The 25920-nt window shown below is 42.0% G+C and overlaps 2 protein-coding genes across 4 annotated transcripts in view; one reads left to right on the forward strand and one right to left on the reverse strand.

Moving 5' to 3' along the window:
• Positions 1-302: 302 nt before the first annotated feature.
• On the reverse strand, positions 303-25304 carry APIP (APAF1 interacting protein). The gene is made up of 7 exons (XM_047877718.1): positions 25087-25304; positions 14018-14118; positions 8006-8054; positions 6799-6916; positions 5172-5307; positions 1697-1864; positions 303-622 (listed from the first exon to the last, which is right to left on the reverse strand). Exons 1-7 carry the CDS (start codon positions 25141-25143, stop codon positions 523-525), a joined length of 729 nt encoding a protein of 242 aa, XP_047733674.1. The 5' UTR covers positions 25144-25304; the 3' UTR covers positions 303-522.
• Positions 25305-25461: 157 nt separating this feature from the next.
• Positions 25462-25920, forward strand: part of PDHX (pyruvate dehydrogenase complex component X) — a 72737-nt gene continuing 72278 nt past the window's right edge. For all 3 annotated transcript variants that reach the window (XM_047877716.1, XM_047877715.1, XM_047877717.1), the window contains exon 1: positions 25462-25680. In XM_047877716.1, coding sequence (XP_047733672.1) covers positions 25521-25680 — 160 coding nt within the window. In that variant the 5' untranslated portion in view covers positions 25462-25520. The remainder of the gene's footprint in view (positions 25681-25920) is intronic.

Here is a 25920-nt window from a genome sequence, read left to right on the forward strand (position 1 = left end):
GGAATTAATTGGGGCGCCTGGGTGGTGCAGTCGGTTAAGGGTCCGACTTCAGCCAGGTCACAATCTCGCGGTCCGGGAGTTCGAGCCCCGCGTCAGGCTCTGGGCTGATGGCTCAGAGCCTGGAGCCTGTTTCCGATTCTGTGTCTCCCTCTCTCTCTGCCCCTCCCCCGTTCATGCTCTGTCTCTCTCTGTCCCCAAAAAAATAAATAAACGTTGAAAAAAAAATTTATAAAAAAAAGGAATTAATTTAAGCGAGGATATTTTGCTGTTAAGGATTTAAAAGTAAGCATAAAAAAAAACCCTTCATTATAAAATTCTTTATTCCACCGCATTGCCATTTAAAATTCCAAGAATATAAGCAAATATCGTCCAACGTCAGAAGTAGATTCAGGGTGACCATCTTCAGTGTTTAGTGACTTAATAGTATCATGGGAAGGTTCAATTCATTAAAAAGAGTAATCAAGTTTCATTTGCATAATAATCAAGATAGGCTTGGTGTACAGAATTACATTTTCACTTGGCTTATACAATTCCATTTTCTCCAACCGGAAGCTGTGTAGGATCCAGGCCCACTTTCTTCATGGACACGGCCACGTCAAACAAATAGTCGTAACACTCACACCTAGAAAAGAGAAAGCAAAAAACGGAAGCTCTTAGTGAAAGAGAGTTCTCCAGCCCTCCCACATTTCTCCTCTCCATCAGGCTAAGCCGGCTCCCTAGGGCATTGTTTTTTTCTCAATTCCAGGCCAGATTTTTCTCATTTTGCCCCCAGCATTATTAAAACATGGAAAGGAATCATTTTGAATCATGCAACCATATTACATGCATCTCAGGAAATAAAAGGGAGTTTAAAATATACTACTTACATAAATTTAAATTTTTTACTCCGTGTCACTTTTTGAAATAAATGTAGCAAATCATTATTAACTTGGGTTAGCCTTATTCTCCCTTCTAGCCTTACACTTGGGAGAAAAAGAGCTGTTTCCTTCTCCTTTGTATCAAGTGCATAGTGTCTGGCCAAATAACAGCTTGTCCAATAAATATTTTGTAATAAATGAATACATAATGCAAATCAAGTATCTAGAAATAACAGACTTACATTTAAATCTTCTTAAATGTTTTTATTCATTTAAAAAAATTTTTTTTTAACGTTTATTTATTTTTGAGACAGAGAGAGACAGAGCATGAACAGGGGAGGGGCAGAGAGAGAGGGAGACACAGAATCGGAAACAGGCTCCAGGCTCTGAGCGGTCAGCACAGAGCCCGACGCGGGGCTCGAACTCACGGACCGTGAGATCATGACCTGAGCCAAAGTCGGATGCTTAACCGACCGAGCCACCCAGGTGCCCCTGTTTTTATTCATTTTTGAGACAGAGAGAGAGACAGAGCATGAGCAGGGGAGGGGCAGAGCAAGAGGGAGACACAGAATCCAAAGCAGGCTCCGGGCTCCGAGCTGTCAGCACAGAGCCCGGCACGGGGCTTGAACTCACGAACCGCAAGATCATGACCTGAGCCGAAGCTGGACGCTTAACCGACTGAGCCACCCAGGCGCCCCCAGATGACTTAAATTTAAACCACTTTGACCAGTAACACACAAAAAAGTCGTACTTCCTTTCAAATCATAAAACACACTTCATTCCCTCTTCACATCTGGAGTATAGTGACTTGTCCCAAATGCCCTTTGATGGATACTTACATGGTTTTGGCCTTCTCCCAGGTTTCTCCCCAGACGTACACTCCATGACGCCTGACCAGGACCGCGCAGGAGTCTGGGTATTCATTTATCGCGCGAGCCATTCGTTCTTTGAGGTCTTTCTCCTCAGGTGTATTCTCAATAATGGGTACCACTAACATATCATCATACCTATGGGACAAAACAAGCCATTTTTCCCGCTAAAGCAAATAAAGGTATTCATATGTAAAATTTACAATTTTTTTCACAGACCAACTAGACATTCTCTTTGTATCTGAAAGCCACTCCACGTTATGAACAAGATTTTGCATGTTATTCTGTATATCTTGCATAGAGAGCTGTATCAAAAGACGCCTTGGGAATTTGGCAGGTATTATTCTAAGTGGCAGAAATTTGTATAGGATACCAAAACCTAACAAAGAAATTATCAAGATCATACAAGTATTTCCTTGAGGCAGAGACAATCATAGTATTTTTAGTAGGAGATGAGAAATGATAGATCCGAGAACCAGAAACATAGAAAGGATTAACCATTGAACTACTTATTAAGTATGGATTTTCCAAAGATACAAAATCATTTTATTTTATCTCTGCAAGACCTCAAAGTGTCTCAGGCAAATAAATATATACGGGTGTGGTTTATAGTACTGGGTTAGCAAGAACCTTCTGGAAATAACTATTAAAGGTGTGATAGTCCTTTCAGAACATTCTCAAGTCTGTGGCATTAGAACTTCTTTTACTTCCACCTGTTTTCAGTAAATACATGTGATAAAATCAGAATATCCATTTCCTTTCTGTTCATGTAATAATATTTACGCAAATAACTTAGATACTGGTAAAATTAAGTCTCTCTCTGAGGTCATTTATACCCAGTCAAACTCGGACATGTTTTCCCTTTTACATCAATTTCTCTTCCCTTGTTAAAGGAACATCTCCTTTGTCACTACCGCTATAATGGCCAAACTTAACAACAACAAAAGAAGTTCTAAGTAAAGTTTTACCAAAAATTGCTACTTTGGGGCAGGTATAGGCTAAGGAGCTGTCACGTGATAAACAGCCTGGCCAACCACTACCAGCAGCATTATGGAGATGTTTATTATTTCACTTAAGTGAAATAGAGGTAATTGAAGGATATTCTTAAATATGGAAAGAATGAATTGCTAGCCCCAAATCTTTCTTTTTTTTTTTTTTTTAATCTTTACTTATTTTTGAGAGAGAGAGACAGAGTGCAAGCAGGGGAGGGGCAGAGAGAGAGGGAGACAGAATCCGAAGCAGGGTCCAGGTTCTGAGCCCCTGACATGGGGCTCGAACTCACAAAATGCGAGTTGATGACCTGAGCCGAAGTCAGACGTTTAACGGACTGAGCCAGCCAGACGCTCCCCAGATCTTTCCTAATGTTGGCCAAGAGAATCACAAACATATATTTTCCTCTAGCATACACTGAAAAGTCAGACATCTTTTCCTGAGTAAAATAGTATTCACAGCAAAATGAGACCTGAAATTCAACCCAAGCCACCCACTTTACACACTGAACACTATTCCTTCTGAGTCAAATGAGGAACAGAGCCAATATGGTCCTCTGACCTCTAAACAGTGTGCTTTTTTCACTCTGCCACAGGCCACTCGTGTTGCTGCCGGAAGGAAGGACAACCACACTTACATACATACGGTAACCTCCCCTGAGGAGAATTAGGTGTGTATTTGAAAGTTTTTGTTTTTCAAGCTGGACTTAAAAAATACAGAGTATCAAAACCCTCCTTTGTTCCTTCGTCCAGCCTTCACTGCCCCTTCTTTTGAAAACTGGACTCTTAGGATTCTCCCCAAATTCTGAAGAAAGATCACTGCCTCCTGAGCTGTTACTGACTTCCCAGCCAGGATCAAATAGAATTGCAAAAGACATTTCAAAAAGGTTTGTATTCTTTAAAATCAGAAACGTTTAAAGTGATCTATAAAGCGTGTATGTTACGATGCATAAAAAGTGGCATGTCTTGATTCGGGCCATTCTTTTTCTCACAGAATTCCAGAAGGCTCTCTGCTGTCCCTCGACCCGCCCTTTCACGCCTCCGTCTCACCTGCTTTTATTTCTTCACCAAAGCAACCAAACGCTGCTGAAATTAATAGCACACACAATGCCTCTCCTTGGAGACCCAGCATGGAAAGGCAATGTGGGGCTATCCTTTCCTTAGTATGTACACTTTCATAATTTAAACATTTCACTTTTGTAAATAGATATTCTGCAGTGCTGAGTAATGCTGTAGGCATACAATAAATAGTAACTAAAATCAAGTCATATTAAGTTCCCAGCACACCAGTTTAAACATGTACTTGGATTCTACTACGTGGATTAACAATAAGATACTGCTGTTAAGAACACTTTAGAAAAACTGGCACCCGTTTCCTCTAAGCAAGGTAAGGTAGGATCAGGCCCTTTGGCAAATTAAGCAGCTCAGGAATAAGAATGCCAGCACATTCAAATGAAATGCTTAGCTTGTACCTGAACACTGAGAACGCGTTTCTTCCCATCCCTGTATTCTAGATTGGCGAACATTTTGGTGGGCTGGTGGATTTGGTTGATTTTATCTAGAAGGCCTCCATTCTATACCATCTATGCCACTTTCCATACTGAAAAATTATAAAAATACATAGATCTACTTAACTGAAATAATCGTAAATATGAGAATATTCTAGAAGTACTAAATTTGAAAAAATTAAAAATTTGTTTTAATTTATTAATTTTTTTTATTTTTGAGAGCACGAGAGAGAGACAGAGCATGAGCAGGGGAGAGGCAGAGAGAGAGGGAGACACACATCCAAAGCAGGCTCCAGGCTCTGAGCTGTCGGCACAGAGCCCGATGTGGGGCTTGAACTCATTTATTTAATGTTAAATACATTTTAACGTTTATTTATTTTTGAGAGAGAGAGAGAGAGAGAGAGACAGAGTGCGAGCAGGGGCGGGGCAGAGAGAGAGGGAGATATAGACTCAGCCCAGAGCCCGACACGGGTCTTGAACTCACGAATTGCAAGATCATGACCTGAGCCGAAGTCAGATGTTTAACCGACACAGGCTCCCCTAGACATACTAAATTAAATCAAGATGAAGCTTCAGTCAGGGCTGAAGCTTCCTGGAGACAAAATGACGGTGGGGGACCACGCTCTCAGGGTGCTTCCATACAGGAACATAATCTTTCCATCTCTATAGAAAGCTCAGCCAAGGGTTTTCCACTTAACTCTGACAAACGGTTTCATTATTCATGTTGCTAATAATTTACCAAGGCTGGGGTGGTGGTGGGGAGGAGGAAGGGTGGCGTCTGATTTGTGTCACTGAGAACAGATCTGGAAGTGTAATATTAAGTGGGGTATTACTTAACATAGATCCCACAACATCTCATTAAAGGCATAAAAAAGATCAGTAGCCTCTTTATCAAAAGACAGAAAAAATACTTTTGAAATCACTTAAGCAAAAATAGAAAAAAAATACCTGTAATACCCTCCCGAAGTACATTTCCTTATTCCTTTTATCATCTCTTGATGTGTAATTTTAAACTCTCGTCCTGGGAAGAGAAGGGTGGCCATGACAGCTGCTTTTGAGTGGGTATGAATCACTGCACCTGCTCCTGGAGGAGGGAGAAGAAAGTCACATACTCAGGGAACACAAAATGATACCTCTAAAAATATATATATGATAAGTGATATATAGTATATATGTAACATATATATTATGTATCACGTATATATATATTATATATCACATACATTTATTTGTATATGATGATGACCTTGTTTTTCTTGGCATGGAATAATAAGTTGGCAGTAGACAGGAGGGGAGGGATGGAGGTAGGAAGAGAGAAATACTAACAGAAGCTGCAAAGCTGCAAAAAGCATTTAAACTTTATCAGCATCAGGGCAATGCACAATACACATGCTTAAGAAATAGCTTTTAGATGGTCTGAAGTGTAACTCGAATAATCATGGAGATCATAGTCCAATATTCCCATTTAATTAGGAGTTCCTCTGTGCCAGGCACTGGGCAAATCCCCATTATGTGTGATCTCTTGATCTTGAGTCCCCCACAACAACCAGAGATGTCAATTCTATCCCCCCGACTTAATGGTCAAGGAAACAGGGGTTCAGAGATGTTAAATCACTTGTCTGCGGTTCGCAGATAGCAGTGGTGGCACTTGGATTTAAACTACGGTCATGGTGACCCTTAATCATGGAGTTAGGCTTCAGAGTGCGGGCCATGTCTCGGTGGCATCGGGGTTGCAGGGTTTTAAGGTACAGTGTAATGGATTTACCTAAAAAAAGGATGTGTATGCTATAAAATTCAGTAATGGCTATTTTTGCAATTGGAAGTTTATTTCGCTTTATGCTGGGAGAGATGTTTCATGCTGTTAGCATCTGTTCCTGAGATTTTACGCTGTCGGGAGCAGCTGACAGTGTCCGGGAACAGAACACAGCATGAGACCATGCTCAGAACAGATTTCATTCAGGGGCTATAAAAAGCATGGTTGTAATGACTTTATTGCTCTGGTGTTTCAGGTATAATTTTCTATTTTCACACCGTCCTCTAGGCTCAACCTTTCCAGACTGGTTTGCTATCACAAATTCTGGGAATTGAAATAAGACTCCTACTTTTATCATATGGTACACTAAAAAAAGAGAGAGAGAGAGAGAGAGAGAGAGAGACAGCACTATTCCCACTAAAAGTAAAGGCCACAATTTTCCCTCACTTGTAATCTTACTTACCTTCTACAAGTTCCCAGAGGTAGACCTCTACACTAGAAGTAGGCATCTGATTGTAAATATAGTGTTGTCAGTCAACCTGACAATCTAGTGGAGTCATACTGGGTTGGAATTCTGGCCCCAGTACTCACTAGCTATTTATTTTAGGAAAATCTCCCAGAGCCTCTGTCCTCTCGAATACAAAATGGAGTCACAGCGGGCCTTCCACGTGGGCTGATGTGAGCACTGAAGGTGTTAACATAATTAAAGTTCTTGCACACAGTAGGTGTTCGAGAAATGCTAACTACCACAATACTTACAATTATTTAGAAAACCTACTGTGTAGCAAATAGTTCTTTATGGTGAATACATTTTCTGCCTACCTCTCATTGTGTAGGCATTCATGAAAAGAGGAGTGCACTGGCTTTTTTTAAGCTTCTTCTGCGGCAGAGGTCCACTTATGTCCTGCTCATTGATGTCACAAACAAACATGTCTTCAGGCTGTTTGTAGAGGGGGGCAGAGAAGAAAAAAAAGGCTTATACGATATCAGTGAGAAGTGTCCCCTTTCTGGTGTGCGTGTGCTAAGATGTATGTATGCATATTTGACCCATCTTTTCAATATTCATATAATTGTTTCTCTTCCAAAATGTTTTCGCCATTTTGAGAAATAAAAACTGTTTTCTACTGATAAAAATATTCTCAAGAGAGCTGCAATTCTTCCTTTAGAATTTGAAGAAACAATTGATATGGAAAATTTCATATGCATGTAATGATACTTCATCAACTTAGCTTCTTGGCTTTCCCCTGTCATTTCACAACTATATTTCAGAGAAACTCTACAAAGAAATCATCACTGGAAGATGGGGGTTACGGTTTTTTCTTCGTATGTCATCATAGGAGGAAAAATATAGAGTAGAATTTTCTTATCTCCTGAGAAAGGGAACTGGTACTCAGACATGTTAATCTCAGTAAGGTATATTATTCTTAAAGTTGAAGTAATTAAGCAGATCCACAGATTTTTCCTAGTAGTGCATGCATACTTCTGACTTGTGACTTTCATTTGCCAGGGTTTCTTACAAACTACGATATAAATGTTTTACTAATGAAGGATTATGCCTTAGGAGTTAAGTGTTATGTTTAAATTTTCAGCACTCCAGCATTAATATGGAATGAGACTTCTCAAAAATCTGACATAAAGTTTTATAACTTAGATTGGAATAGCTTTGCTATTGTTTAGTATGAGCCAGTTTGGTCCATCGAGACCATCAATGTGATCACCCTACCAACCTGATAAAGACAGTGTTACAATGCTGCAAAATTATAATCGCTTTGTAGCAGGACTTAAGATTGTGCCATTCGCTTGTGCCCTCTAGAGGATGAATGACAATTCAAAAATATTAGTTGCATGGAGGTTCACCTTAAAAAAAAAATTTACTAGTTACTTAAGAAATGTTTATTGATTATTCGTTTAAATTGTCAATATAACCCCCCCTCAAAACTTCGTTTAAAATTAATTCCATTTCACAAAACAATAACAGTCAAGTAGAGAAGAAAAGAGCTTTGGGGTCAAGAAGGAACCTTCAACATACCTGGATCCGTTCCTTTTGCACTCCTGAAGGAGCAATGTAGATCTCATCGCTGGTAACACAAAATGTAGAAATTGGTATGTATTTAACTCTACCGTTCTGCTTTTGAACAAAGGCAAGTGTATTCTTACAGTCCAATCATCAATATTCTTTATAAATCAAATCACACAGAAAGCTGCTTGAATTAATTACTGATGTGTGCTGTATAGAAAGAATAACAAATTACTAATGCACTGTAATTACATTACACACGTAATGCTGGTGATGCAGTAGAATGTTGACAGTTTTCATATATATTTCTTTATTTCTGTTTACAGTGCAAAATCAATGGTAACCAGATTTTTATCTGGTTATGGGAAATAAAACAAGTCTTTGGCATCTTTAAGCATGAGATTGCCGTTTATCTCATTAAATGTGGAACAGTTATTACAAAATCCAATCAGGGGAAGATATGCTCATGAGCAGATGATCTCTGTCTCGCAAGGGATCAAGTTTAATTTTGGTGCTTGAAACGCTCTGCTTATAAAACATGAAGTTCAGGGACCCCTGCTGGACACCTTATTAAATTACAGCATTAACATTAAGCTACTTTTTGGGTGGAATATATGCTTCCTATTTGAAAAGCACATCTTTCTTGTGAAACTATTTGGTAATAGTGCTGAAACAACTGTGGAAAGTTAAAAATACGGATAAAAGGCACGGTTCCATCTGGAGATGTGTCTGTTACAGAATGTTGTGCTAGGGGAGATGCTATAATGTACCATTTGTCACAAAGTACTCTCAAATTTGGGAAATTAATTTCAAAATCTTCTCTAAATTCTCTCCAGTCTCAACAAAGGTCCTTTGTCTCCTTTGTCAGTTTCAGTGGCTCCCAGAAGGCAGTAAAGAGCTGCCACATACATGGGATTGAAAGAAATACCAGCACCTGAATGCTCCAGCTTCTGCCGCTGAGCCATGGATGTAGGGAAACTGGTTCCCGGTGAAAAATGAGGATGATGGCCTATATTGAGTCAAGCCATCAATCCAGTTATTAATAAACCCATAGACTTGTAACTGACAAAAATGAAAGTTCCTTTAAGGGTCCACTTGGTAAACTAAGATCTGGAAAAGAAATGTCTGGCAATGGGAGTGAAATCCAAACCACAGTAAGCTACATTCAGTTGTTTTCATGAAATAGCTCGCTTTGGAGCTTTGTTGCATTAAAAAAAACCCACGACATAAGAAAACAGAGTGGCACTCCTCTGGAACCAGTGGAATCAGAGGGATCATACAGTTAGAAAGAGTTCTTTGCAAATACCGGGGATCCAAATCTCCTTTCCTTATGTAACATGGAAGAAATTCTAGACTCATGTGTGATATATAGTCAGTGGACTTGTAGGGTAAGTCTTCTTGTGTGGGGAGAAATGTATGCAGTCCTGGGAACAGACCCAAATAAAGTTTAAAACAGCCTGTTAGTAAATACACTCCATCTACAAAGTGGGAAAATCCAGGGTATTCTGTTTATTCAAGTGATTTCGTAATCGGAATCTGTTTTTATTGCTCCCTTTGTGAAAACAAAACTGATCAACTTTGGGTAATTAAAAGATTAGCTAAATATGTTTTAGAAAAAATATATACATCTACAAAGAAGGAGGTACCTGGATAAAAATGTAAAGATGATAGAAACTCTATTTTATTTTATTTTATTTTATTTTATTTTATTTTTTTTAACATTTTTATTTATTTTTGGGACAGAGAAAGACAGAGCATGAACGGGGGAGGGGCAGAGAGAGAGGGAGACACAGAATCAGAAACAGGCTCCAGGCTCCGAGCCATCAGCCCAGAGCCCGACGCGGGGCTCGAACTCACAGACCGCGAGATCGTGACCTGGCTGAAGTCGGACGCTTAACCGACTGCGCCACCCAGGCGCCCCTCTATTTTATTTTTGAGAGAGAGCGTGGGGGAGGGGGAGAGGGAGAGAGAACCTTAAGCAGGTTCCATGCCCAGCACAGAGCCTGATCTCAGGACCCTGAGGTCATGACCTGAGCCAAAATCCAGAGTTGGACACTTAACTGATGAGCCGTCCAGGCGCCCCGAGAGCCTTTATTTTAGGAGGGAAATGTGCCAAAGACTAAAAGGGAAGTATTTACTTGGTGCCGTAAGCCACAAACAAAAAGCATTTTGCATCTGAAGTATTAAGTTTTGAAATTTATTTCTTGGTACTGCCTGCTCTTTCACTATTCCATAAGGAGGGAAACAAAATTCAAGAGTTCAAAATACATCTATGTTCAGTTGCGTCTGTTTTTATTTACTGCCTAGCTATTTAAAAAAATTTAAATCTAGGGGCACCTGGGTGGTTCGGTTGAGCATCTGACTTTGGCTCAGGTCATGATCTCGTGGTTCCTGAGTTCAAGCCTCCCATTGGGCTCACTGCTGTAGCTCAGAGCCTGTTTTGGATCCTCTGTCCCCCTCTGTCTGCCCCTGCCGTTTGTGGTCTCTCAAAAAAATTTTTTTTTTTAAATTTAAATCATAATATACCTCACATATCTTGTCTACACTACAGGTTTATCAAATTTAATTTTAATAGCATGAATAGGACTGGTGTCTCTGACACGTTTCAATATCACACCATGAAAACAGGAAATGCGGGGCACCTGGATGGCTCAGTCGGTTGAGCGTCCAACTCCAGCTCAGGTCATGATCTCACACTCCGTGAGTTCGAGCCCCACGTCGGGCTCTGTGCTGTCAGCTCAGAGCCTGGAGCCTGCTTCAGATTCTGTGTCTCCCTCTCTCTCTGTCCCTCCCTTGCTCATGCTCTGTCTCTCTCTGTCTCAAAAATAAATTAATAAAAACATTAAAAAAAACCAAAAACAAAAAACAGGAAATGCTAAATGTGAATGGTGGTGCCCCAACCTAAATACAATGGCTGTTGAGTGTCTTGGAATTGCTTCGATTAAATCCTTCTGATTTAACTCTCATATGTATCTTAAGCTGTCTTTTATACACATCTTTTGGTACCACACACAAGTAGTATAATCTAAAATGGTATCAGCCAAACCTTGGAATCAGTAAATAATTTTATATCTCCAAACATAATCTATTGGGTTTGTCCTTCATTCCAAATTTATTTGCTTTAAGCATCAAAGAAAACCAAACTTTCACCTATAACATGAGAATAACATAGCAGATAGTTAATGATGTGGGTTTATGAAGTCATTTAAATACTAGGAAAAAAAATTCAACATTTTACTACAAATTACCCATCTTATTTTGCAAAGCACACGTTTAATAACATTCCAAACAATGCCATAAAATTGGGGCTGTTTCCACCCGTGACCTCCAGGAGGAGCTCCTCACCCATTAAGAACCTAACCAAGGACCAAACATTTTCGCTTATGATGCAATGTCCCCATAAATTGATTGTAGTGCTGTAAAAACCATTTAATTTTAAAAGGTGCCCCGTGAGTGTTTTAGGATGACCACACACATTTTCAGTGCATGGGTTAGTAAACTTCTTCTAGAAAGAACATAGTCTTTTATGTCTTTATGATAAATAAATTTACTTTTGAGATTTGCATTCCATTTTCACTTTGCCATTTTTTTTAATGTTTCTTTGTTTTGAGACAAAGAGTGAGGGAGAGAGAGCAAGCGAGCAGGGGAGGGGCAGAGGGAGAGGGGGAAAGGGAATCCCAAGCAGGCTCCACGCTGACAGCATGGATCTCACGAACCATGAGATCATGACCTGAGCCAAAATTCAAGAGTCAAATACAACTGACAGAGCCACCCAGGTGCCCCATCACTGCCATTTATTTAAAGAGCCACTTCAAAAATGGTTATTTGAACTCAGTTTGATAGAAGTATTTTGTACATATTTGTACATACATATATTTCTGCATATGCAAATAAAAAGCAGTTAACTAAAGGCAATGTTTAGAATAGGATTTATTATAAATATAGCTGAGAAACCAAATTATTGGGAACTCAACTAAATGGATAAATGAAACAACAGTGACAAATGTCATCATCTTAGTGACAAATGTCATTATCTTAGGACTTTGCTCTGAACAGTCAACTTGAAAGCTTTGGCAAAATAATCTGAAAACCTGCCAAATGCTGAATTGGATTGATGGAGCACTGGGTTGACAGAGAGGAGGCACGGATGGATGTGCGATGCACCATGAGGAACATGACGTTTCCAGACTGCGTGCATCCCTATACATGGAACTGTGACAGCTGGGTCCCTACTGACGTTGCCCACAGTTCAATTACTATTCCATGAGTTACTCGGTAATTTGAAGTAGATGAAATTTCACTGGCATCATCCTGTAGTATACCGAAAAATCTCTTTTGTTCTAAGCATTCTGATTAAATTTTCCATTCCATTCCTTTCTACGAAATGCAGCCCCCTTGGCGGTATTACTATATAGATTCGATATTATATAAATGTTATATTAATTCAATTTTGTTAAAGAAAGTGAATTAGGGGGGCGCCTGGGTGGCGCAGTCGGTTAAGCATCCGACTTCAGCCAGGTCACGATCTCGCGGTCCGTGAGTTCGAGCCCCGCGTCAGGCTCTGGGCTGATGGCTCAGAGCCTGGAGCCTGTTTCCGATTCTGTGTCTCCCTCTCTCTCTGCCCCTCCCCCGTTCATGCTCTGTCTCTCTCTGTCCCAAAAATAAATAAACATTGAAAAAAAAAAAAAAATTTAAAAAAAAAAAAAAGAAAGTGAATTAGGATAAAGAAAGAAATCAAGTTACTCCGTTTAACATTCAGCCTCCAGATAGTACTATTCCTAAAACAGTTCAGGAGAAAAAAAACATTCATCCTATTCCAGAAACACTTGAAAGAATGAGTTTTAACTCATTCTTGTTTTATCTTGTGAGCAACAAAGACCAGCAGGTGCTATCCATGAATGATAATACATGATGCACTTAGAAAGGCATAATGTCGTCTTTTGACTTAATAAAATGTAATTTTTAGTACTTTTGATGGTTCATAATCTGTGTTTAAGTGACCTTAAAATATGTATCTGAACCCTTGAAACAAATCCTGCTTACCTAGAAAGGACCCTTTCTTTCTTTTTTTTTTTAATTTAATTTTTAATTTTTTTAAATTTACATCCAAATTAGTTAGTATATATATAGTGCAACAATGATTTCAGGAGTAGATTCCTTAGTTCCCCTTACCCATTACCCCATCCCCCCTCCCACAATCCCTCCAGTAACCCTCTGTTCTCCATATTTATGAGTCTCTTATGTTTTGTCCTCCTTCCTGTTTTTATATTATTTTTGTTTCCCTTCCCTTATGTTCATCTGTTTTGTCTCTTAAAGTCCTCATATGAGTGAAGTCATATGGTATTTGTCTTTCTCGGACTGACTAATTTCACTTAGCATAATACCCTCCAGTTCCATCCACGTAGTTGCAAATGGCAAGATTTCATTCTTTTTGATTGCCGAGTAATATTCCATTGTATATATATACTACATTTTCTTTATCCATTCATCCATCGATGGACATCTGGGCTCTTTCCATACTTTGGCTATTGTTGATAGTGCTGCTATAAACTTGGGGGTGCATGTGTCCCTTCGAAACAGCACACCTGTATCCCTTGGATAAATGCCTAGTAGTGCAATTCCTGGGTCGTAGGGTAGTTCTAGTTTTAGTTTTTTGAGGAACCTCCATACTGTTTTCCAGAGTGGCTGCGCCAGCTTGCATTCCCAAGAAGGGACCCTTTCTAATTCCAGACATAGAAACATACTTGGCAGTGTGCAATTTAACTTTGGGACTCCAAAGACCGGGGCCCAAATTATTCTGTTTAGAAATTGTGATTCTTAAATCCTTAGGTATTTATTGTATGTACAACTTCTACACACTTGTCATTCAGTTACGCAAATACTCATTTCTCCACTTAGAAACTAGATACTTTCACTATCACATAAAACTGAGTACCAGTTGTTCTTTGTACATAACACATATTAGGCTCTTCATGGGCTACTTACGTGGAGAATGCTCAGAAATGACATCAGGCAGACACTTACCCATGTTTCAAGCTAATTCCTCCTCCAGTCCCAGTGACCCAGCCCAAGTGGTAAAACTGTTTGCAAAGCTCTGGGATCAGGTATCTTGGATGTTCCTTGTCCTTAAAAAGAAGATAAGGATTTTTCAAACAGACATTATATTATTGGGTGACTTTTCTAGCTGACATCTTTGCTAAGAAGCCAAGAAAATCTACTATAGAGAGGGTACCATGAGGGAGAAAACTATTACAAAACATACTTTGTTTTTTAAAGTTGTTATAAAACTTTTTTTTTCAATGTTTATTTTTGAAGGAGAGAGAGAGACAGAGTGTGAGCTGGGGAGGGGAAGAAGAGAGGGAGACACAGAATCCAAAGCAGGCTCCATGCTCTGAGCTGTCAGCACGGAGCCCGATGTGGGGCTCGAACCCACGAGTTATGAGGTCATGACGTGAGCTGAAGTCAGACACTTAACTGACTGAGCCACTCAGGTGCCCCCATAATTTGTTTTTGATGTTTAGAAAGTGGATCTATGTTATTTGGCAACCTGGAATTATTCAGGATAGGGCCATATAGTCCAACACTATGGAATAGGCTATAAGAACAAGGTGGGGAAATGCCCAGTATATAATGCAAAGCACCTACTGCAATGGCTGAAATAAAATAGAATTTAGTGCTGAAAGGAACATGTTTTGGTCTGTCCAGCAAATTTCATTACACAAAACATCTTATTAAGTCATGATATACATATGACAGCTATTTGTTCATATTCTGTGTGGTCTGATTTTATTTTTATTCTAAAATGTCTTTTCTCCATAGTGATTACATTGTTTTTGCTTATTACAAAATCAATATATGCTCACTATGGAATATAAAGTCAAGGAAAGAACATAGAAAGGACTCACTCAGAAGCAATCACAAGTAATACTTTCTGGGCCCATTTGTATGAAGATATGTGTGTATAGGAACAAATGTATATATGCTGGGATGAACACAGAGCTTTTATTCATGTATTTTTATTGAAGTATAATTGACATATAGCATTATATTAGTTTCAAGTGGATAACATAAAGAGTAGGTATCTGTATATATTGTAAGTGATGAGCACAATAAATCTAGTTAAAGTAAGAGCTTATTTTTATTAAGTCTAATGATTACTTCTTTAGGAATAAAAAAACATGTTTCCCCATTTTTTAAAGTTAAAGTTAATAAAACCCAAAACAATAATGAAAAATGCAATGAATTCCATTTCTGGCAGTATGAAATCTAATTTTAACCTTGAAACAACTGAAAATGTTGAGTAATTTTTTTTTCCTGAATAAAGTTTAAAACAAAATTTCAAATTAAATTGCTGAGCTAGCAAAAAAGTAAAGAAGGCTTCACAGTGGCCATAAAAGAAACCAGGGTGGGGGCTCCTGGGTGGCTCAGTCAGTTAAGCATCCAACTCTTGATTTCGGCTCAGGTCACGATCTCATGATTCGTGAAATTGAGCCCCACATTGGGCTGTGTACTGACAGCGGGGAGCCTGCCTGGGATTCTCTCTCCCCTCTCTGCCCCTCTCCTGCTTGTGCAAGCTCTCTCTCTCTCAGAATAAATAAACATCAAAAAAAAAAAAATAGTTGTTAAAAAAAAAGAAACCAGAGTGAGTCTACCCCGGAGGGAAGCTCTGAAGCCATTTCCCTGAAGTTATTTGCAGATCTCTGGTGAGCTTGACCTTCAATTTTGATAGCTATGCAAGCTGTCAGAAACACGAAATAAACCCTAGGGTGTGCTCAGAATGGGGTGCCTAATAGAAAATCCCTCCATAGGCTTGAAACCAGATAAGAGGTTATACCCCCCAGGTAAGGGTAAACAAGAAATAGACCCTCTGTGCACAAAAGTACAGCTGGGAAGCTTGCCTGTATAAATCTTGGCACTGGATAAAGGGGAGAAATACCTTTGGGCCCAGAGAGGGCTGACTCTTGAGCACACCAAATTTTTAGCTACTTCACTGGCTTTCTGAAATTATAGTGTTTTCCCCGATTCACTGTTAATATTTTACATACACTTTGTATTTTATCATAAATAATAGTGTGATGGAGTAGACTTCAAAATGTAAAATTAAGAACACGGGAATGTTAAAATTTTTTAAAGTTCTGACTCAACACAGGCTTAGGAGTTAACGGACATAAAGTCAAACCTTCGTTACACTATTTATTGCTTATATGACTATGGGTTTCGGTTTACTAATCTACAAAGTGAGAATATGAGGAGTAAAAAGAGATACAGTGCTACAGGCTTCCAGGTATGGAGTGAGTAAGTTTTTTTAAAAATGAGAAAAAATGGAGATAAAGCATCTAGGACAATGTGTGACAATGTTAGTTTCCCTCCCATTTTTTTCAACGTTTATTTATTTTTGGGACAGAGAGAGACAGAGCATGAACGGGGGAGGGTCAGAGAGAGAGGGAGACACAGAATCAGAAACAGGCTCCAGGCTCTGAGCCATCAGCCCAGCGCCCGACGCGGGGCTCGAACTCACGGACCGCGAGATCGTGACCTGGCTGAAGTCGGACACTTAACCGACTGCGCCACCCAGGCGCCCCCCTCCCATTTTTTTCGATGTTATGTTAGTTTTTTCGATGTACAATAAACTCTGACAATTTAGGCAATGCTCGCCACAGTAAATGCAGTTACCATCTGTCACCATACAGTGTTATTACATTATTGACTATATTCCCTATGCTGTACTTTTCATCCCTATGACTTATTTATTTTATAATTGGAAGTTTTACCTCCCTCCCATTTAAAGTGCTAAAAATTCTGGAATTGAAACTAATAATAAAGCTGTGTTGGTTTTCCTTATATCTGTCCCTACAAAATCTAGCCAGAATTATCCATGCCTTGTAGAATTTGCCATTTTCTTTTTTAGTGATACAAATGATATTTTAATTATATATTAAAGAACAGATAAGGAGAAAACTCCTACAGTTTTCCAATCCTTAAAACCATCCATTTGCACAGAAAGTTGCAAACATTATAGAAAATAGTCTGTTATTATGGGTCTCCCCTTTCCCTTTTGTCTTCCAGTCCTGAGTTATTGTAGCAACTAGCCAGCTTCATACTACAGTGACAACCATGATAAGGCCGTTCCTGTTAATAAAGTTTCATTCATTTGTTCATACCCACAAAATTTCAATTTTAGGAAATTGTAGCAGTGGGAACTAACAGATATATTTGGTAAAAATGCAATCATCTAAATTGTTCAGAATGGTAAGAAAGTATCAGAATGTATATTTCACTAAGCATTGACAAGAAGCTTAGTTAATATTTACTTCTCCCCTGAATGTCAATAATATTACTTATCTGTTACTATTATGTCTGGGTTTGTAAGAATTTTGAAACACATAAGTGAAGATAGATTGCAATCAACTTCTGACAGTAGAGGTCCTATAGTGTGAGGGAGAAACATTTAACAGTATTTTGTATATAGCAAAAACATTAAAGCCTAAAAAGTTTTTGAAGCAATACTGAATTTTTCCGATTTTTCAGTCCCGTTATTTTATGGAAATCAGTTTCACTGTCACTGAAACACTTGCTCACAGCCAACAAGGATTCAACTCCCCTCCCCCACCTTTTCTTTCAACTGAAGCATAAGAGAGGTACTGCTTGGACAGAGGTTTGCCTGGGGGACTCTCAAAACAAATATAAGATAAACACGTGTCAAATATATTATTTAACCCATCAGCTAGTGAGGGAACCAGAAACATGATACTGCTGTGTCCAAAGAGAAGGCAAAACATCACCCATATAAGTAATTAGGAATTCTGGATTTATAAATGAGGAAAAACCGAACAATATCCACCAGGCAGCAACGAACTGAATGTCCAGAATGCAGCCTGCATTTCTAGGGTCAGTAATCATCTGCATTACTGTCAGATTCTACAATTACAGAGTTGCACAATAGCTCAAAGATAGCCCGTGACACCTAGTGATCTTTTCTGCTCATTTCAGTCTTTCAAAATTCTTGACACTGGCCCAAGGGAGGGACTGGATTCAGACACGGCCAAGTTGTCAGCATTTTTTCAGTCTCTGGGCTTTGTTTCTCTCTGCACATCTCCTTCTCCTCTCGGTGCGTACTGGCTTTCTTTGCAACTTTACCTCCACTGACGCTATTTCTCCCTTCCACTTTCACCACACTTACAAACTCTTTTTCACGCCAGTTAGGCACTGACTGGAAGAAATGAGAAGGTGTGAGGGGCGCCTGGGTGGCGCAGTCGGTTAAGCGTCCGACTTCAGCCAGGTCACGATCTCGCGGTCCGTGAGTTCGAGCCCCGCGTCAGGCTCTGGGCTGATGGCTCGGAGCCTGGAGCCTGTTTCCGATTCTGTGTCTCCCTCTCTCTCTGCCCCTCCCCGGTTCATGCTCTGTCTCTCTCTGTCCCAAAAATAAATAAATGTTGAAAAAAAAATTAAAAAAAAAAAAAAAAAGAAAAAGAAATGAGAAGGTGTGGAGGCTTGCTTCAGCTTTGACCCCCAACTAGCTGAATGCCCTAAGGCAAGTCCGTGACCCTTTCTGGGTATCAGTTTCCTTATGCTAATAATCTGGATCAGTGATTTCCAGACTTCTGATTTTCAAAACCAGAGTTTGTAGGGGCACCTGGGTGGCTCAGTTGGTTGAGAGTCCAACTTCGGCTCCGGTCACGATCTCACCGTTTGTGGGTTCGAGCCTCACATCAGGCTCTGTGCTGACAGCTCAGAGCCTGGAGCCCGATTTGGATTGTGTCTCCCTTTCTCTCTGTCACTCCCTGACTCACGCCCTGTCTTCCTCTGTCTCTCAAAAATAAATAAACATTAAAAAAACATTTTTTTTTAAGCCAGGGTTTGTTGTTGCTGCTGTAGTTTAAATTTTAGGGACTGACATAAGGTTGCCAAGTTATAACGGTAATTACATTTAACCAGCTACTATCACCTTTTTCAAAAAAGAAAGTACATTTTAAAATTTTATTTAATTTTTTTTTAAGTTTATTTATTTTGAGAGAGACAGAGAGTGTGACTGGAGGAGGGGCAGAGAGAGAATCCCAAGCAGGCTCCGCAATGCCAGCACAGAGCCCGATGCAGTGCTCGAACTCACGAAACCAAGAGATCATAACCTGAGCCGAAACCAAGAGTTGGACACTTAACCAACTGAGCCACCCAGGCGACACCCAAAAAGTACATTTTTAACATAAAGAAAAGAGTAGGAAGGTTCATCTCAAAATAAAAGGTTGTCCTTTAAACCGAATGTGTTAATTTTGTGAAATTCACTTTTTGATTGTCCTTACTTTCTTATTTTGCAACAGTTGAGTAAAAACTCTTTCAAGGACTCATTTGGGGAGGAATACGGTTATCTGTCCCTATTTGGTCTCCTTGCCTACAATTTCTCCTTTCTCTCCCTCTTCTCTAGCTTACCCTCCTCTCTCCCATGAGCACTAAAAGAATATACTGCTTTGATCACTGCACCCCATCCCTCCAATCACTTAATGCTCAGGTGCACCTCCTTGGTCTGTTATTTAAGTCCTTCTGCTTTCTTGCCCCAATTTTACTTTTCGCCCGTTTTCTTTCAGTCCATTTGCATACAAATCTCTCAGTTCTATTCAACTTAGTTGTAGTCAGCCTCCAGGATGGCTCTTTGTGATCTCTGCCTCCTGGTATTCACACCCCGCGGTGTAGGCCCTTCTCACATTGTACTAGGGCTGTGTGGCCAACGGACTACAGTAGTACAGGGGAAGTGACAGCGTGTCACTTCTGAGATTAGGATATAAGACACCATGGCTTCTGTCTTGGTTGCTCTCTGGGGGAGCAAGCCAGCGGCTACATGGAGAGGGTACTCAGCCTACACAGAAGGCTGTGTGGTGAAGAATTGGAGGTGTATGGACAATAATCAGTGAGAAATGGAGGCCCGCCAACGACACTGTGGCATGCCTGCAGCTCCAGCTGCCATCAGGCCTCGAGATGACAGTAGCTCCAGGGGACAGTTTGTCTGCCACCTTAGGAGAGACCCTGAGCCAGAACCTTGAGCCAAACTCCCCTAGACTCCTAATCCTCAAACTCTGCGAGACAGACAGTGTTTGGGTTTTAAGCCCAAGTTTTGGGGTACTTGCTATGGAGAGCACTAATTAACTAAGACATATTTTCTTTATAACCAAGTGCATCTTTTTTTTTCTTTGCACTGTTATTGCTCGTGGTGGATTTTCAATTATTGCGACTCTAGCTGTCAGGCTCCTGCTTATCAGCGTTAACACCAGGCCCCCTATCGCTTCCCCTGTGATTCCTTCTGCCATCATCCCAGCAGGAAGTGATCGCTCCTTCCTCTAATCCCATGCCACAGCATTTGCTCTATGTACCTGTCCTTTCGGTTTTTATTATAGAGCCTTCTCATTCATTCATTTGGCAAACTTCTGCAGGCCCTGAAGAAATGAATAGGAGGAAGATAAAACCCTTGCCCTCAAGAAGCTTACAATCTAGTGTAGAAGTTACGAAAGGACAAGGCAATACATAATACAGGGCAGTCCAAGGAAGCCACTTACCGGTGGGAGGAAGAAGCTAGCGGTGGGAGGGAGCAGGAGTCACAGAGGAGGGAGCTTCACAGAGGAGGGAAGGGTGAGTCAGGTCTCAATGAAGGATGGTGGGAGTATGCCAAGCATTTCCTGGCAATTCAGCCACTAACACTTGACAAAGTCCCTGCCCTAAAGAAATTTACATTCTGGGGGTAGTTTTAAAAGAGCAAAGAGAGGAATAAATTATAATAAGTAGGAAGAAGGAGGGGCGCCTGGGTGGCTCAGTCTGTTGAGCGTCCAACTTTGGCTCAGGTCGGGATCTCCACTCTGAGTTCAAGCCCTGCGTTGGGCTCTGTGCTGACAGCTCAGCCTGGAGCCTGCTTCAGATTCTAGGTCTCCCTCTCTCTCTGCCCCTCCCCCGCTCATGCTCTCTGTCAAAAATATATAAACATTAAAAAAATATTTTTTTAAATAAGTAGGAAGAAGGAAAACAAGGAACTTAAGAGAAACATAGCAGAGATTGATTTTGAATAAGGTGGTTAAGGAAAGCCTCTCTGAGCACTTGACAACCTAAAGGCCACAGAATGTGAAAAACAAACCAACCAACCAGTGTGTAATAAATGAATGTGCTTGCACACACAAGGTTTGTCTGGGGTGCGGCAAGCACTCCAGGCAGAGAAGACAGCAGTTGTAAAGGCCCTGGAGTGAGACAGTGCTTAACACATTTGATGGAAAGAAGGCCAGGTGGCCGGAGCAGAGTGTTGACAAGGAAAGTGCTGAGAGAGGCAGATGAACTTGTAGGGGCCAGGTCACGCAGGGCCTTGGAAGCCATGCTGATGAGGACAGTCTGGCCGAGAGGGGGCTGATTCACAGTAAGAGAGACAGGGAGAGGGACAGGAGCAACTTCTGAATGTGAGAGGGGAGGCAGATCCTGTGCACAAGAGGAGAGATTGGGCTTCCGCCATCTTGAAAAATGAGAAGGTGGGTTCCCGTTTCAGCAGGTCGCTAGGTTTTATGGTAGGAAGGCAAGTAAGTTCATATCCGGTGTCTTCTATTTTCTTAAGTATAAACAAAGCCATCAGCTGAGGAACGATGTGGGGACGGGGTATGAGAGGCTTGAAAAGATAATAAAAGGTATAATCTAGTCCTCTCAGGGAGTGGGACAGTAAAGTACCCGGGAAACATGGGATGGTTGTTGGGCAGTGTTAAGGGTCAATTTGGGGTTGAAATCTTGAATATGAAGTGAGGCCGCTCAGTGCAGTTATGTAATTTTCTCTAGGAATGCAGCTCGGTGCGATCACAAAAACGATGGGTTCACTTTGGGTTTTTGCTAGGCCAACTATCTTTGTAAATTAGGTCAACCTTAAGTACGAATTGTTTTTAAAAACTTTTTTTTTTTTCAACGTTTATTTATTTTTGGGACAGAGAGAGACAGAGCATGAACGGGGGAGGGGCAGAGAGAGAGGGAGACACAGAATCGGAAACAGGCTCCAGGCTCCGAGCCATCAGCCCAGAGTCTGACGCGGGGCTCGAACTCACGGACCGCGAGATCGTGACCTGGCTGAAGTCGGACGCTTAACCGACTGCGCCACCCAGGCGCCCCAAGTAGGAATTGTTTTAATAGGTTGGGTGTGGAAGCCAGATCTTAGTGGATTAAGAAGTGAATAAAACTTAGAGGCAGAGAATTCTAAAGACTCTTTCAATAGTGTGGCTATGAAGGGCCAGATAGGGAAACCAAAGGGAAAACTGGTTAATAACAGAGTTTTAGCATGTAAAGGAAACTCTGAAATAACTAGTTTTCCTTTCATGCTAAAAGGTAAAATTAGGGAAGGGGGAGAGATTAGCACCACAGGAAAGCAAAAGCCTAATAGGTCAATCTTTGTGGAGACAGAGCAGCTGGAATTAGACCCGGGAAATATTTATCTTAGGAGGAAGAAGAAAAGTAAGGAAGATATGTAATAATACGATTAATAACAAAAATAGTTAATATTTATTGAATACTTATTTTATGCCAGGTAGTATTCTAAAAGCTTATATATACAACTTAATCCTTATAATAGCTATATTATGCTAAGAAAGATTGAGGCACTTGGGTGGCTCAGTTGGTTGGAGGTCCAATTCTTGATTTTGACTCAGGTCATGATGCCAGGTTTGTGGGATTCAGTCCCCGTGGAGCCTGCTTCATCTTCTGTCTCCCTCTCTCTGTCTGTCCCTCCCCCATTCACTTGCTCTCTCTCTCTCTCTCTCTAAAAAAAAAAAAAAAAAAAGAAAGTAAAAAAAAGATTAATGCATCCACAACTGCCCACGTGGCAACTGGCAGAACCAAGATTTTCGCTGGCAGTCAAATTCTAGATGTCTTGTTCTTAATCTTAACATTATAACGTAGGTGGGAACAGGAAGAAATCGAAGTTAAGATGTTCACAACTAACAGCTTCATTTTCTTTGTGTTTCTGGAGGCAAAGTCACCTTCAAAGCAGGTTTGGGGGGAAAGAATGAGAGGAGATGGTGAGGTCTGAGGATAGTCACTTCAGGTAATGTGAAGGGAAGCTCCTGGGGCGGGGGGGGGGGGGGGGGCTCCCAGGAGGTGTCCAGGAGCCAGCTGCAGTAGGACACAATAATATTTGTAGAGACACAAATGTGTGTAGTGGAGGGACACTCCCTCAAACCCCATCCCTTGGGGGTCTGCGTGGGAGGCATTTAAGTAAAGGCAATTAATTATTTGTAATCCAGTGTGATAGATCCTGTGATGGGGGCTACACAGAGAGAAGTGTCGGAGTAAAAAAAGAAAAGTCCTTCACCCCAAAAAGGTGTGAGGTGAAGGGGCAGTGGTGGAGCAGGGAAGGGCATGGCCATGGGAATGCGTTGCTAGAGTGGAGGGGAGGGGTAAAGATGTACAGAACTGATGAGGTCAAGGGAAGGGTATTGAAAGGCCTTGTGTTATAATAACAGCAAAGAACAAGTATTTATTCAGGGTTGACATATATAGGACACTATGATATGTAAGGTAAAATTAAAAAACAGAAGTAGTTCTTGGTTTATTTCCCAGCTAAGCTTAGCTGCCTACAAAGCAGGGAACATGCTCTTGATATATACCTACCAGATAGTGCTTTGCCCAATAAACACTGTGAATTAAGATCACATCTCCTACATTAAGAAAAGTCCTGTATCAGAGCTTACGAACTGGTGGCTCACGGACTGAATGAAGCTTACTGGAAGTGATTTATTTAAGTGCATATGCAAATCTGTTGTGGGCAGGGGAGCTCTGTAGCCTGGCAAGCACATTTAGGTGGTACTCACTAGTCAGCTCAACCCAGATCCCATGAAGGAATACAAGCTCCATGCCATCAGATGTACCAAAGTTTTAACAGAAGCCTGAAGTGCTCTGCATTTTGAAAGGTTGGCTAATATTTCTTATGAACAGTAAGTGAGGCAAACACAGCTGTTGGCCCAGCTGTCTGTTGGCCACGTTTGGTTTGAGAGGTCTTGTTTAGTCTCAGATCCCTTGATAAAGGCTCTCTTTGATGCTCCTTTAGATAATATTTCACCAAGAGTCACTTACTGGTGGCATGAACACACATGCTATCGAAACACCTTAGCAGAGATTCTATTAACAGGTTGCTTTCTGCAGTTTCCACGCACGCCTGCCTAGCCATCTGACCTGTATCCAACATCTTCCCCCTTCCTATCCAATTTTTCCTGTCCAGCATTCCATCCTCACAGTTGTCTTTGCTAAGCTGTCTTTGCTTAGCTTTTGCTAAGCTGTGGGAGTATCCCCACAAGATTGACAAGTATTTCGCAATAAGATCTCCCACGTTACGACTTTTCTAACTGGGGCCTTCAGTCAGTCCTAAGAAAGAACAGGAGGAATAGGGGGCTAATTTTAGGGGGCTATCCCTGCCTCTTAAGCAGGGGTTCTCTCATTGTATTGTAATTGTTTACTCCTCTAGTTTTCCTCCAGACCGCAGGCCATTTGTCTTAATCCTCGCTGTATCCCTGGGCACACAGGTATTCCATAAAGCTGTTGGGGTGTATACCCAGTGAATGAAAAGCAGATGTAGCCCGAGGGTGGATTTTCCTTTGACTTCTGCTCAAGGATGACCATCCCATAATCACTCTAAACTGAGGCAGGCCGAGAGGGAAAGTGGGGGCTACTGAAGCACAGCCTCGGTTTGGCCACAGTCTCCCGAGCGCCTACTGCCTGCCAAACGTCGGGCTGATTGCCAGGGCGCAGAAAATAAGCTCGAGGGCAGTCTTAGCTCCATTTCCACTCCAGTGCCTCCTGTTGCCTCGTTTGCCCTGTATTCCCGGTAAGTTGTTTCAAAACACACTCAAGATGCGCAGCGCTCTCCTCCGCTATTTTCCCTTTTTCAGCGTTTGGCGCCCAGCGCCCGTCATCGGAGCCCAGCCTCGGGAACGGCGACTGCCGTGGCCTCGAATCGGCCTGCGGAGCCAGGGCGGCGGGTAGCGGGGGCGGCGTCCACACCGGTCCCAGGCCCCCCAGGTCGGCGCCCCGCTCCCGCCGCCGCACGCCACCTGTGCCTCAAGTCCGGGCAAACAGGGCACCCGCGGCCCCGCCCCTACCTTAGCGCCGCAGCCCTGCGAGCAGCAGTCTCCCTCCGGAGCGTGACAGCCCGACATGGCCCTGATGAGGGGAACCCACGGCCTCCTATCTTTGAGCGGCTTCGGGACCGAGGTGGGTCTGGGCTAAGAGCAGTCTGTGGCGTGACCACCGCTGCAATCGGGCGGCGCTGAGGGCAGCTCGGGGGCGGGTCCAAAAGGCGGAAGGCGGGTCTTGGAGGACCTCGCGGACCGTAGATCCAGAGGCGCGGCCTCCTGGCTGAGGGGCGGGGCCAACGAGGTTGGAGGCGGGACTAGGAGAACCTCTTGATTCCGAGACTCACGCGCACCACTGGAGCCAGGGGGTGTGGCCAACGTGACAAGAGGCGGGGCTGGGAGGGTCTTGATGACTGGGCGATCAGGCGGTGCTGCGGGCAGCCCGCGACAAGGCCGGGAAGATGGCGGCCTCCTGGAGGCTGGGCTATGACCCTCGGGTGCTACGCTACCTCTTGGGCTCCGGCGGCTGCCGAAGACTGGGGCTGGTGAGGGGCGCTTCCGGATGGTCTTTCGGTCGCGGAGCTAGTTGGAGATGGCTTCACAGCACGCAGTGGCTGCGGGGTGAGTGGTCGGGGCTCGCTCAGCTTCTCCGTGTAGCTGAGTAATGGGCCTGGGTCAGGGGCTTTTGGATTCAAGGCCCATCTGGGTGTGGAAGTGCCCGCGGCTCCCGGTTCCTAAGGCCTTTTCTCGGGGAGAGGTCCGCTGACTAGGCCTAGTGCATGCATGCCGCGAAGGGTTTTTCTTGGGAGTTGGGAGAACTTGACTCCATTCCTGGGCCCCTGGTTAGTGTGGCTTCTCTGT

This window comes from Prionailurus viverrinus, chromosome D1, assembly GCF_022837055.1.
Source record: "Prionailurus viverrinus isolate Anna chromosome D1, UM_Priviv_1.0, whole genome shotgun sequence".
In the NCBI taxonomy this organism is placed as follows: domain Eukaryota; kingdom Metazoa; phylum Chordata; class Mammalia; order Carnivora; family Felidae; genus Prionailurus; species Prionailurus viverrinus.

Excerpts from the sequence above, each read along its gene's own strand:
- APIP (XM_047877718.1), bottom strand. The coding sequence starts at position 25,143 with ATGTCGGGCTGTCACGCTCCGGAGGGAGACTGCTGCTCGCAGGGCTGC. Across the intron at positions 14,119-25,086 it reads CGCAGGGCTGCGGCGCTAAG|GACAAGGAACATCCAAGATA; the intron begins GTAGGGGCGGGG and ends CTTCTTTTTAAG. Across the intron at positions 8,055-14,017 it reads GGAATTAGCTTGAAACATGG|CGATGAGATCTACATTGCTC; the intron begins GTAAGTGTCTGC and ends TTGTGTTACCAG.